The following is a 13,424-nucleotide window of genomic DNA, read 5'->3' as shown; positions in this document are numbered from 1 at the left end:
TAATAAGCAGGCTGAGTATGGAGGTACATGTATATAATAAGCAGGCTGAGTATGGAGGTACATGTATATAATAAGCAGGCTGAGTATGGAGGTACGTGTCTTTACTGCACAAGGCGGCAGAGACAGAGGCAGGTGTCCGGCCAACCTTGGTTTAGAGGACTGAATTTATAAGATCCTAAGAAAAAGAAAAAAAAATTGTTTAAAAGGTCAAGTTGAGCTTTTCTATATTATCATAAAAATTATCATGACCAAGAATAGTGGCCAGGAACGTATACTGACCAAAGCTTTGAAGCCATAAAAAGGCCTATTTGGGGCTAGAGAGACAGCTGGAAGTAAGAGCACTGGCTGCTCTTCCACAGAACCCAGGCTCAATGCCCAGCACCCACATGGTGGCTCACAACTACAATTCTAGTTCCAGAGGATCCAATGCCCTCTTCTGGCCTCTGAGGGCACTGCATGCACATGGTACACAGACATACAAGCAAAACACTCATGTGCACAAAAGACTGTTTTGTTTTTTAAAGGCCTGCCTGAAAAATATCTTAGCGGCAGCTGAGGGAGTGACTGCTGCAGCTCCTGGTGAAGAGAAGCAAGCCCCAAGCCTTTCTGAGGCGTTTTTCTGACAGTGAAAACTACGCAGCTACAGAACAATGTCTGTACACAAATCATTCTGTTTATTCACAGGGTCTTTCTGTAAGACAAGCTCTTTCTTCTAAAATGTTTATAGTTTATCTTAAAAATAGGGCTATTTGGGGCTTGGTAGATGGGTCGGTGAGTGTTTACTGTGTAAGTATGAGGGGCCCTAGTTCCAAGAGCTAGTACCCACACAGCAGCTGGTAGGAGCATGTGCCTATAATGCTGGAACTGGCTGGAGAGGGCAGGGAAAGGAAGGTTACTGGGATTTGCCAGCCAACCAGCCTAGGAGAATCCAGAGAGCTCCAGCTTCAGTGAGAAACTATCTCAAAAAGATAAGGGGAGGGGTTGACAAAGAAAGATACCTGATATCAACTTCTACCTTCTGTTCTCAAGAGCACCCGAGAACATGCACACACATAAAGTGATGCCAGCTTTTATAAAAAAAACACAAAGATTTTAAAAAGTAACTCGGGGTACAGAAAAACAGAACTAAAACCAAGGTTTCTTTGTTGTGTGTATGTGTGTGGTTTTCTGAGACAAGGTCTTCTGCTGTGTGTCCTAGGATGACTTGGAACTCACTCTGTATTGAAATCCACAGCTGTTCTCCTTTCCACAGCCACCAGAGTGCTGGAATCACAGGCACGAGCCACACCATAGGTATGCATTCTATCCCAGGAAAGTGGTAATAACAAAAGTTATAAATTGGCTTTTCTAATTGTTTTATAATGCTTTCCTCTCTACTCAATGACTTCAGGCAATATAAATCATTATAGTGATTACAGAATTATCACTAGCAACGACAGCTAAACAGTTTCCCCAGATGTCACTTTCTTTCTCAGAATGTCCCTGCCTCTGACACTCAGCCACACGGATCAGAACACAGCACTCTGACCCTGGAGCATGCAGTCAGCAGCTTTCTTCCTGTCTTGACATTTTCTTCCAGAGTGTGAGAAAAGACTCTGGTGCAGCCTGGACTGCACATGTCTTTTCTTCCTTATTTATTTACCATTTCATTCTCGACAGAACAAAAACCTTGTCCCACACGATCTCTAACTCCACAGCTTTTTCCTGACCCATCCATTGCTTCACTTGTTTTCTGGTGACTGAGCCCATGGCCTTGTACATCCAAGGCCAGCTCCAAGGCCAGCTCTCCATCACCGAACTATACTTTCTGCCCTGTAACACTGACTGGGTTTTTCTCATACTTGATCTAAAATATAAAGAGAAAATGACAAAATGAGTCAAAATAACAAGGACTGACTTGGTGAGTGTGGTCCCAAGATGCTGAACTTCTTACAAAATGTTTCCATGTGAACTCTTATTTCCTTACGACTTTATGATGATGGGGCCACACACCATTTCCTTGCCACTTCTCGAGTGGCACTACTCCCAAAAATGTCTTTTCTTCTATGTAAGCTCCCCAAACAGAAGCACCAGTTTATACAGCAGTCAACAAGTAGTTAACAGTTAAATTACAAATGGCTGTAAAGAAAACCTCATCTTCACTATTTATGATCATAAAATATTTATTTGTTAATATATACCTGCTAATATATATTCTCTCCACACACACAGGAAGTTTCAGCCACTGAAATATCGTACATCAAATTATACTGATGAAAACAATGTACATCTTAGGAAGGGAAGCTGCTTAATGTGAGAATCAAGACAATAGTTAGTGCACAGAGCACAGGAATCCCCGAGGGACTTCCATGGGCCATATAACAGCACCAAACTCACTCCTCAGGACCTGTAGATTCGTGGGACACAAACTGAGCACCATTCTGTGCAGATGTGTACCGGGTCCTCTGCAAGACCAATGGAACAATAAGGCACATCTGGGCCTCTCTTTCGACAGTATCCTTTCTTTCTCCTTCAGAACTGCTACCAAAGTGCCACATGAAGTGTGTGGTGGAGAACACACCCCCAAGCACTGTCCCAGGAAAGCTACTGGGTAGGTCTCACCTATGATTATACACAGAACTAAAGATATACATTATTCTTTTTATGATTTCCAGCTCCAGAAGAATATTGGCTTGCAAAATACAGAGTTTCAAAGATTTCTCCTTTATTGGCCACCATCTCTTTGTATTTAACCTTTTCATAAAAGTCAGAATATTTTGTTCAGAAAGTGAACATCAGTTTGATTTTATCTTGCAACTCGTGGAAACTGGAATTTTCAGTCAGCATAAAGCAGCACATAGGCACACAAGTTACTTAAAAAAAATTAGAACAAACTGTGTGAGTGCAAAATGATCAGTTACCTCTAAGACTGTGAACTCTTCTCCACAAGAAAGTTTCATTATAACTTTTCACCAAACTAAAGATAGAAAATCTTTTAATCATGCATCCCGTGATTTTAGTGCTATCTATAGTTAGTTCTGAAAACAAGCTTAAATTTTTTATTCCTAATTTATTGATTTAAAATTTTCCTTTGGCATTCCTCTTCAAACAGCAGTCCAATGCGGAATTAGGCCATAATGCCTTTACTAAATGTTCCTAGAGATTCAAGTAGCTATTCAATGACAAGGTAACAGAGGATAACAAGCAGACTATATATAATAAAGGCAAGAAACTGCTACTACCCGATAAGACACATTTTAAACGTAATGACATAAAAAAGAAACTTTAGAGCCCTCAGATGGCACGTTCCTGACCAATGAATCATTAGTTTTTCATGTTCACAGTTCAGATAAGCTTAAAAATGGAAACAATGAGGCCTTAGAGCAAACAGCTTTGACATGGAGTTACTACAAAGCTTTTGAAATTCTACCTCTTACTTTGCAATGCCCCTGCCCCCAACAGGAAAAGTGCTCCAGTGAAAAAGGGGGTAACTAGCCATCTGTGGGGTGACTGCCTCAGCTTTCCTTCCCCGTAACCCCGCACCACCACCTCCTACTAGCTCTCCATTTTTAGGACATCCTTAGGGATAGAATGCCCCTTATCTGAACTTCTTCAGATCATGTTGGAAATCTTTCAAACAAACTTAAAATATGAGTTTTTTATATGAATAATTGACTCCTTTAAAGACAGGGAAGCGCTATTCATACTTATCCATTCAGAAAGATGTAAAAGAAAACTTGAGATAAACCATGAATAAGATATTTTTCCAATATACATAGAACAGAGATTATTATCAAAAGTATTAAACTGCATGCTGGACAATTATTTTCATATTTTATATAATTAGATAATAAAAAATACACTTAGCTAAGAATATAATTAAAAGTATGCCAAAGGTTTTACTTAGAATGTTTACATGAAAATCTAGTTTTTGGCTGTGCATGCACATACAAACAAAAAACATGTTCTTTAAAAAATATGTCCTTATTGTGCCTGATGTCTGTATGGCTGTGTAGGCACACATATGAAGGTCAGAAGACAACTTTGCAGAGCTGGTTTTCTCTTTCCACCTTTACGGGCTCTGGGGACCAAACTCAAGTCCTTTGGCTCATGTGTCAAGTGTTTTTATCAACACTGAACCACACACCCAGCCCAAAAGATATGAGGCTCTTTAAAAAGAAAATTTAGTAATTTAAAGTTTGTTGAGTAACATTTACAAATTTTGGAAAAATGACAGACAATGTTGAGTTGTCTCATTTTCCTATACCTAATTAGAAAATGTTACCTCTCTCAAAACAGGCTCATAGTAAGAGAGAAAACAAAAACAAAAACTCACATGATGGTTTACCTTGTGCCTAGCACCCATCATAGACTTTTTTTTTTTTAAAGACAGGGTATCACTATGTAGCTCTATAACTCTAGCTGTCCTGGAACTTGCTATGTAGACCAGGCTGGCGTCAAACTCAGGCCGGCCTGCCTGTGCCACCCAAGTACTAGGATTAAAGGCGTGCACTACCACATCCAGCTAGGTGACATCATGGACAATTTTTGCTTGTTCACCTTGAGTTCATATTCCAATCTAGGTTTCTAAACTGAGTCTTCAAATGAGGAAGAAGTTACAGTCAAGTGTATCCTGGAAACAGTATGCACCTTCAGATTCCATTCTTCAAGCCCAGGATGTGTGCTGAAGCAGCCATTAGAGATTATCAGTTACTATGCGACATCAGAAACACAGAGCCAAAGCAAGGCTGTCAGTCTGAGCAGTACAATGAGGTTAGTTATCCCATCTTTCTCATGAACAGCGCTTCTCTGTAGGAAAAGCTCATCTCTGCATTAAGCCTACTCACATGAAAAACTGGGAACCATTGGTATGTTTCCCTCGATTTGCCATTGACAAAAGGAACGCTCTGTCATGTTTGAGAATAAAGTTTTCATCTGTTTGAAGAAAACACAAATTTGTTAGTCTCCAATTATAAGCAGCCTTTAAAGTAATGCTCAAGTACTAAATTGAAAGCAAAGGATGAAATTCCTCTTCTGGTCAGTAAGATATGTGGCAATATTTAGAAAAAAAAATTAACTAATCAAGTAACAAAAGCACAAAAAGGCCGACAAGATACTACTTCAAGCCTTGAGGAAAAGAATAGGTGTTTAACACTCAGGACAAACAGCCTTAGAACAGTCACCTCCGCAGGAACACGCCTGGCTAAATGACACATAAACTACTAACTCTCAGGGAGCATCAGTCAGGATGTTTTTAGAAAAATATCTATAGTAAAATGTATTTCCTTCAAGTTTCCAATTAGCCTGACATATGAACTATATACATAGTTGAGTTTTAATAAGCCTAACCTTAAATGCTTAGCATTTGTATGGTAAATTTATTTTTCTACTGAAGTCAAGCTGGTATGAGAACAAAAATGTTACATATATTTAAGTTTTAGGGAAATATCAAATTAAGTATCAGAAAGATCACAAAATTACCTAAAGAAGAAAGTTGTACAAATCTAACATTTTAAAAGGTAAAATACAATTTTAAGATACAAAAGCATCTGCCACAGGGAATAGCCACATAAGCGGCCCACAACATTAAGTGTAAGTTGCTATGTACCATTAGAACAAGCTAGAAAGGGAAAAAATTCTGCCATCATCATCACTTACAGATGGCTTTAATTCAGTACAAGTATCTTTAAAACCAGATAGTGTGATATCATTCTGGAAACGCCTGATCTCCTCTACTATCAGAAGCTAAGCAGGATCAGGCCTGGTAAGTATTTGGGAGAAATATCTTTAAAACCAAATTTCTTTTTACATTCATACAAGCAAATCTTTCTTTAGAACAAACAGAAACACAAAACTTTAAAGAAAGGATTACCTTGGGGACAGGCTTCTGAAAAAAGAGAAGTGATCCATTTCCCCCAAAGGAAATACAAAAGACTATTACACACTGCAGCTTTGCTATCACTAACGCCCAGCAATGCTGGAGCCCACTGTAAATCCCTGCAACTGACTTTTCTAAGGCTTTTTGGGGAAGTGCAATAGTTAGACTTATGAAATGTTACTACTATAGCAGTAAAATACAACCATAAAGTTCTAGTACACAAAAGAAAGCATACAAACCTTTGAGAAAGGAAAAAATACCAACTTTTATTCAAAGAAATTGCTTGGTTTAGGTGTGGAAAAACCACAACTAGGTTCTTTTTTCCCTGATGTAGAACTAATAACCAATTGTAAAGGAACAAAGGCACAGAAGCACATATGAAATCACAGATTTTTCCAAATCTTCAAACAATACAGAAATCCAGCCACAACCTGACCGGACTGTCCGTGGATTTATTAGGAGGGCACAAGGGAGCAGAGTGGAGTTTGTGTTACTGAGCTTCGTTCTCTTACCTTTTCATTTTGCAAAAGACCACATTCTCTATAAACAAAAGAATATGTTGACAGTTTTAGGCAGGAAGATAGGAGTTTTCATGTATAAAGTTGCCTAACCTCCATGCTGAAAGTCATGTTTAACCTTAAAGTTAGCCTTAATTAATCTTGTCAATTAAAAGTTACATATTACAATAATTTATCCCCAAACTCATGCAAATAAAGTATTTTCATGCAGCATTAGTTTCATGCAAAACGTGAACTACAAGTAAACCTCTTCTCAATAAAGTATGCGACCAAACTTGCTTTATATCAGAACTGAAACAAAAAACACAAAATACCAGACCTTACCTTTAAAGTATCCACCATAAATTGATTCTCCACCTTTTCCATTACCTGAAAACAATGAGCCATAATGAAAACTTTAAATATTCAACACATGAAAATTAGTATCTTCTAAACATCTACTTAGTGTAGGTGCGTACACACAAGTGTATGTGTGCAACAGTGTGAATGTGTGTCAGAGGACAGCTGCAGGAGTCAGTTTTCCCCTTCCACCACAGGAGTCATCAGGCGTGGTCACAAGTGCCTTTACCTGCAAAGTACCTTGACAGTTCTATTTGCTTTTGATTTAAGACACAGTCTCAATATTGTAGGTCAAGGTGACCTCCCGAGTGTTGGGATTATAGGTACATGCCACCACATCCACCGCTATTATTATTACTGTGGTACTTGAGGGAAACCAGGGTCTGACATATACCAAGCAAGTGTTCTACCATTCAGTTACATTCCCAGCCCAATAAATTATTTTTGATGGCATCAATATCCTGAAGAAAATATTTTTAATTGCCTTTAATTGCTCAAAAAACAAAACCCCCATGATTCTAGGTATATGCAATTAATTTAATCTTTAAAATATTATGATAAATACTATCAGAAAATGATCTTATTTCAAGCAGTAGTCACACTAAGAAATTTCTAGAATAGCTGTAATTGGGCAATACTATGGTATTCACTGGATGGTAAATCTATGAGATACAATGTTACTAAAATTAATTATATAAACAAAATAAAACGGCATAGTCTTTTACTTTTTCACAAATTCTAGATCTGTAACATCTCTTCATCCAACACTGATGCACTGAGGACACAATATTCACATCATTCCGAGACATGATATTCACTAAAAGCAATAATGAGATTCTTTACAAACTGATGAATGGATTTATTAGGAATACAACTTTTAGCTATACCTTCACTGAAGTCCCCACCCTGAATCATAAAGTTTTTAACCACACGGTGGAATGTAGAACCTTTATAACATAACTTCTTCCCAGTTGTTTTCCCAAGGCCTTTCTCTCCTGGGGGGGAAAAAGAATAAGTTTAGCTACAAACCCATCATTCCACAGGAATAACCAACAAGCTAAACTGTGGTCAAATCCCTCCCATGTGCTGACACCATGAGAGATGTAAGGCACAGACAGATGACACCGTGTATACAGCAAACATACATAATGTACAAATCGAAATAAGTAACACAAAGCAGTATCAGTCTATGTTTTAAACTGATCCAGAAACAATTCTGTGTGCTATAAGACATAAGAATGGAGATGAATGAAATAAATTAGCTCAAATGTTGTGTCTCTTTGTGTTAAAATCAAAGTTTTAAAAATGAAGTTTGCTGCCGGGCGGTGGCGGCGCACGCCTTTAATCCCAACACTCGGGAGGCAGAGGCAGGCGGATCTCTGTGAGTTCGAGACCAGCCTGGTCTACAGAGCTAGTTCCAGGACAGGCTCCAAAGCCACAGGGAAACCCTGTCTCAAAAAAAAAAAAAAAAAAAAAAAAATGAAGTTTGCTATTTATAATGTTTAACATTATCTCTTGTTTTTTTCTGCTTGGCTAGGGCATTGCAATGATGCATAATGAAAAGCAGTGTTACATTTTATAATCTGAAGTGCTAAATGTATTAAGAATTGAAATTTGAATAAAATTTTTTCAAAATAATTTTGAAGATGTACTATTTGACAAATTAACACATAAAGATTGTATTACATGAAATAGAATCTTCTCATTTTAAAGATGATTTCTTTTTCCTCCTGTCCTCTCAAGAAATGTTTCCTTCATTTTATATGAAGTAATAATAACATTTTGGCTATAAAACTCACTTCACAGACAATTATATTTTTATGAAAGTTCCCCTTCCATAAAGCAGCTCAAGTAGCCAGGAGTCTTACTGAAATCAGGCTAAACCCTCACTCACCTGAGCACAGGCATAGGAAGTTTTTGCATGTTTTTGGACATATGTCTGAGAAGAGCTGAAACATAATTCGACCAACTGAAACAAAATATATGAGGGGAAAAAGAACAGTGAGCAAGCTAATACAAATATTTCACAAAAGAACTATTGGGAAGTACCATAATAATAGTAAGTCTCTTCTTTGTTTTTTAGCAACCAATCCCATACACAGTTAAGAATTCTAGCACATATACTGTACAATTTGAAGCCTTCTTGTACATTAGACCCTTTAATACAAAACTAATAAACTGTTTAAAAAATATTTGTTTGGTCTTGTGAGGCTAAAGATCAAACCCATGGCCTGCTAGATGCCCAGCAAGCACTCCACTGTTAAGCTACATACACTCCCAGCCCCCAGTATTCTTAATTAACAGTTGACCCAGTAAGTGATGGGCATATCCCTCCTTAAGAGTCTCTTCTGCTCAGCACAGTTAGAAGGAAAGCTCTTCCACGATGTCTGTGGAGCTTTCTTCTCTGAGCTGTTTGGAGCCAATCACCTAAACTGTACCCACACTCAACACTCAATGCTCATGTTCTACTCCCTGGGAGCTAGGAGAGAAAAGGTTACTCAGAAGAACCAATACTTTCTGCAATAAACAACAATAAAAAGGAACACACTGTGCCTTGGAAAACAGTTCACAAATTCTGGTCTCCATATTCTTTTGAACTGTTTAAAATTCCTAAGCTGTTGCTTATGGGTTATGGGTCACACTTGTTAATTAGCATATATAAACCAAAACTCAGACATTGCTTTAACACAACGTCCAAGCACACATTTCATTAGTTCTCAGGTCAGTCAAGGGAGAGCTTCCTAAAAGTGCAAATCCTGCTTTAGTATTACCATAAAAAGCAGTTCCGAGGTAGAGGCACATGCCTTATCCCAGCATTTGGAAGGCAGAGGCAGGAGTATCTCTGTGTTCAAGGCTAGCCTGGTCTACGGAGTGAATCCCAGAACAACTAGGGCTACAAAGAGAAATCCTGTCTCAAAAAACAAAAACAAGCCAGGCTGGGGAGATGACTCAATAGACAAAACATCTGGATCACAAGTATGACGACCTAAAGTTGAATTCCTGGAACCCATGTAAAATGCCAGATGTAAACCCATACATACGTAGACAGACAGACACATACACACATACGCGCTAGGATAAACACATTAACCCAATCAGGCTCCTAATGCATGAGTGCATATTAAGCAAATGTTTTACCACTGAAATAGATGTCTTGCCTTCCATTTTGAATGAAACATGGACAAAGTATCAGAAAAAAAAACCTGTCATAATTTCTAGCTATAAAGAGGTATAACTTGGCCAGGCAGTGGTGGTGCACACCTTTAATCCCAGCACTCGGGAGGCAAAAAGGAGGGGAATCTTTGTGAATTTGAGGCCAACCTGATGAAAATTCGAGTTCCAGGACAGCCAGAGAAACTGTCTCGAAAAACCAAACAAAGAGAGAGGGGGAAGTATAATTTGAGTTAGTTTACTACAGAGCAAATCCTATACAAAAACTGACCACTGTACAACGAAATATTAACCTGAAGTAAGATCATTTGTGAAATAAACTGTAGCTTTCAAGAAACAGCTTAATTGAATGGCATTATTTTATAGAAAACAGGGAATATTTGACACTTCCAGCGTTTAGAATTTGGAACAGGAGGCATTCTGAAGATACAGTCTTTGATGGGAAGGAAGTAATATGCTTCAGTAGTTTATTTTCAGTGACAAACATAAACTCTGGTCATGAAACAAACCAAAAAGAAAAAAAAAACAGGCTCAGAGCAGGTGGGAAGGGAGGGACTGAGTAGGTGGTTCAGCGGAGGGCACTGGTCAACATGCCTGATGCCCTAGGTATCAAAAGTAAAAAGTAAAAGATAAAACAAGGAATAAAAAGTAAACTTCATCCCTCAAGTTTTTATAAACACACACACAAGACCAAAAACAGTAAAACCTTGGCTCATTAGCCTTCAAGTCTAGCCACTCTGCCAGTGCGCTCTTTATGCTTTTTGAGACACAGTCTCCGTTAAGTTGCTCAGGCTGGTCTCAAGGTTCAAACTCAATTTGTAGCTCAGGAGGGCCTTAAATTTACAAACTCCCAGGCCAGATTGTTAAGAAAACTAAAAGAGGAGCTGCTGAGAGGTCTCAGCAGGTCAATGTGCTTGTGAGAAAACTCTAAGGAAAAAAGACAACAGTCCTGTGACCTCAGTTCCTTCAAAAACAGGAACTGTTCTTGGAATGTGCGCCCGTGACCCTCCCAGGTGTGACGGACAAGAGTGAGCGCACTTGAGATTACTGATTACAACTGGCTATTGTTTGTTTGTCTGCCTCCAGGGAAAAAACATGTCTTGGTCATGAGTGGGTGTCCTTGTGACTGCACACTTCACTCCTCTGACTCTTCTTAACCCTCAGAGTATAAACTGTCGGATGCTCTGAACAGAGCTGGCTATGGCATGAGACTTTAGTCCACCTCATTTTTAGGCCCCACTCTCTCAGGTTCACGCTGCCAGTAGAGCAGTAAACAACATATTTTCAATCAGGAGTAAGGGGAGCTATGACTAAGATCATGGCAGATAGTGCCTATGCACACAAATCAAACAAATTAGAGAAATGCATTAGTTTCTTAAAAGCTACAAACCACCAATACTACGTCAATGAGTAACAGACGTGAATGAATACTCCTATACCTATCACAGAAATTAAAATCTTCACTAAGAACCTTAATAACAAAAGAACAGTTACAAAATTAATTCCAAAAAGAATTACTTACTGAACTCACACAGAAAACCTATTATTCAATGTAAAGGTTTTCCTCTGTTAAATCTGTATTTGCATTTATTCAGAAGTTTTATAATTCAAAAACTAATCTGTTTTGCATTTGTACTGGTGGTAATTGAAAATACACACTATGTTGTATATCTTGATTTCTGTATCACCTCTGGTTATCAAAGTAAATCAGGTACTGTATCGGTGATTCATAGAAGTGAACTTGGAGCCTTACACATGATAGCACTCTCCCACTCAACCATATTCCTGTCTGATTCTTAATTCTTCATCCTTGTTCAGTAGTTAACCCAGGATCCAGATAACACAGGTTTTACTTGTTTTTAGAGTTAAAAACAAGCTGGACACTGGTGGTGCATGCCTTTAATCCCAGCAGAGGCAAGCGGATCTCTGTGAAGTCGAGACCAACCTGGACTAGAGAGTGAATTCCAGGGTAGCCAGAACTGCACACACACCAAAAAAAAAAAAAAAAAAAAAAAAGACCTATCTTGAAAAAAAAATCTAAAGTAGAAGCTCTGAAACAATAGACACTAAGCACAGATCGTGTAGCCATATTAAGTATTTTCAAGATTGGTATCTGTGGTGTTGGGGATCAAAGCCAAATATTTGGTCATTCTAGGAAAATACTTCCAAGTTATATTCCTAAGTAACTAATTATTGTTTTCTGAGTATGCTCACATATTAGGTGTGCAAAGATCTGTGGAAAAAGTCTTCACAGTAAGTCTGGTAAACGCTGAATGAATTGCAAAAACAGTAAGGTTGGAATGTCAAACGGGAGAAACAAAACCTTTAGGATCCCTTCATTTCTTTGTTCAGAACCCTGCATCGTCTTCCTCAGTCATGGAGTCAGGGGTCTTCTTATTCTCTTCCCTCTACTCCAGCCACAATTTTACTTTCCCTTAAAAACACAAGTACTGTCTCAGAACCTATGCAAACTGCTGTCCACTGCGAAGCAGTTCTCAAATACAGCCACAAGGCTCAGCTTCCCATCCTGAAATGCCATTTTCTCACCACCTTACTGAACAGCACCACTAGACAGACCGTGTTTTACCCTCTCTCTACTGCCTGTCTTCTTCCAACAGGATGCAAACGTAAGAACGGGAGCTCTGTTCTCACTACTGTACCGAAGGGCAAGCCCAGGATGAGCTCTTCTAAGAAATCCACAATATAAAATGTGGAACACACAACACACTTCCAGTTAAAATTTCTGCAGTTTAGAACTCTTGAGCATAGCTGGGCGTGGTGGCACACGTTTGAAACCCTAGTGCTCCGGAGGCAGCGGGAGGCGGATCTGAGTTCGAGGCCAGTCTGATCGTTCGAGGCCAGTCTGATCTACAGCGTGAGTTCCAGGACAGACAGGGCTATACAGAAAAACCCTGTCTCGAAAAACAAAAGAACGCTGTGCCTGAAACAAGATATCGGGGAGGGGTGTGTGTGTTTATATGTATGTATGTATGTTGATGCTGTACATATGTATGTCTTATTTGTGCGTGTGTGTACACGTATACGCATGTATGTGTAAGTCTGTGCGTGTCTATGTGTATGCATGTGTATTAATGAATGGCTGAACACTATGGAATTCCTATGACAAAAACACATAGATGCAACGTATCCACGATGCAATTCAGGGGCTATAGGACACACACGAGCCGTTCTGTCCCCTAAGTCACGAAATCCTGGGTGAAAACTCTAAAGGGAAACTGCGAGGCGGGTGCCAGGCTCGTGACCACGGCAACTTCGCAGCGCTGACCAGCCAGGCTGGACTCCGAGGGACACGCACCGCCGGGGCTGCGGGAGGCCGCCCGTCCGCTCCTCCCCGCTGCTCCCCACTCCCGGCCGGCCCCGCAGCGCACTCCGCCACCCGCGGCAGGCCCCAGCTCACCCGGTTCCCGGTTGATCTCGATGTCGAAGTGGCACTGCGGCCGGTCCTGGGCGCCCATCGCGAGCTCGGCGGCGGCGGCGGGAGCTGCGGACAGGGAGGAGGGCGCTGAGGGCTGGCGAGC

General features: G+C 39.7%; 1 protein-coding gene across 4 annotated transcripts in view; it reads right to left on the bottom strand.

Moving 5' to 3' along the window:
- Nktr (natural killer cell triggering receptor) overlaps positions 1–13,424 on the bottom strand; it is a 38,432-nt gene that overhangs the window by 24,444 nt on the left and 564 nt on the right. For 2 of the 4 annotated variants that reach the window (XM_026779009.1, XM_005348128.3), the window contains exons 2-6: positions 13,304–13,387; positions 8,609–8,683; positions 7,602–7,709; positions 6,700–6,744; positions 4,827–4,914 (exon numbers count right to left, since the gene is read on the bottom strand). In XM_026779009.1, the coding sequence (XP_026634810.1) occupies positions 4,827–4,914; positions 6,700–6,744; positions 7,602–7,709; positions 8,609–8,683; positions 13,304–13,361 (374 nt within the window). In that variant the 5' untranslated portion in view covers positions 13,362–13,387. Of the gene's footprint in view, positions 1–4,826; positions 6,745–7,601; positions 7,710–8,608; positions 8,684–13,303; positions 13,388–13,424 lie in introns of those variants that run through there. The other 2 variants (XM_026779010.1, XM_026779013.1) reach the window with 2 other exon arrangements.

This window comes from Microtus ochrogaster, chromosome 5, assembly GCF_000317375.1.
Source record: "Microtus ochrogaster isolate Prairie Vole_2 chromosome 5, MicOch1.0, whole genome shotgun sequence".
Lineage (NCBI taxonomy): Eukaryota > Metazoa > Chordata > Mammalia > Rodentia > Cricetidae > Microtus > Microtus ochrogaster.
The sequence above is the reverse complement of the archived record's forward strand: the minus strand, read 5'-3'. Positions and strand labels throughout refer to the sequence as shown.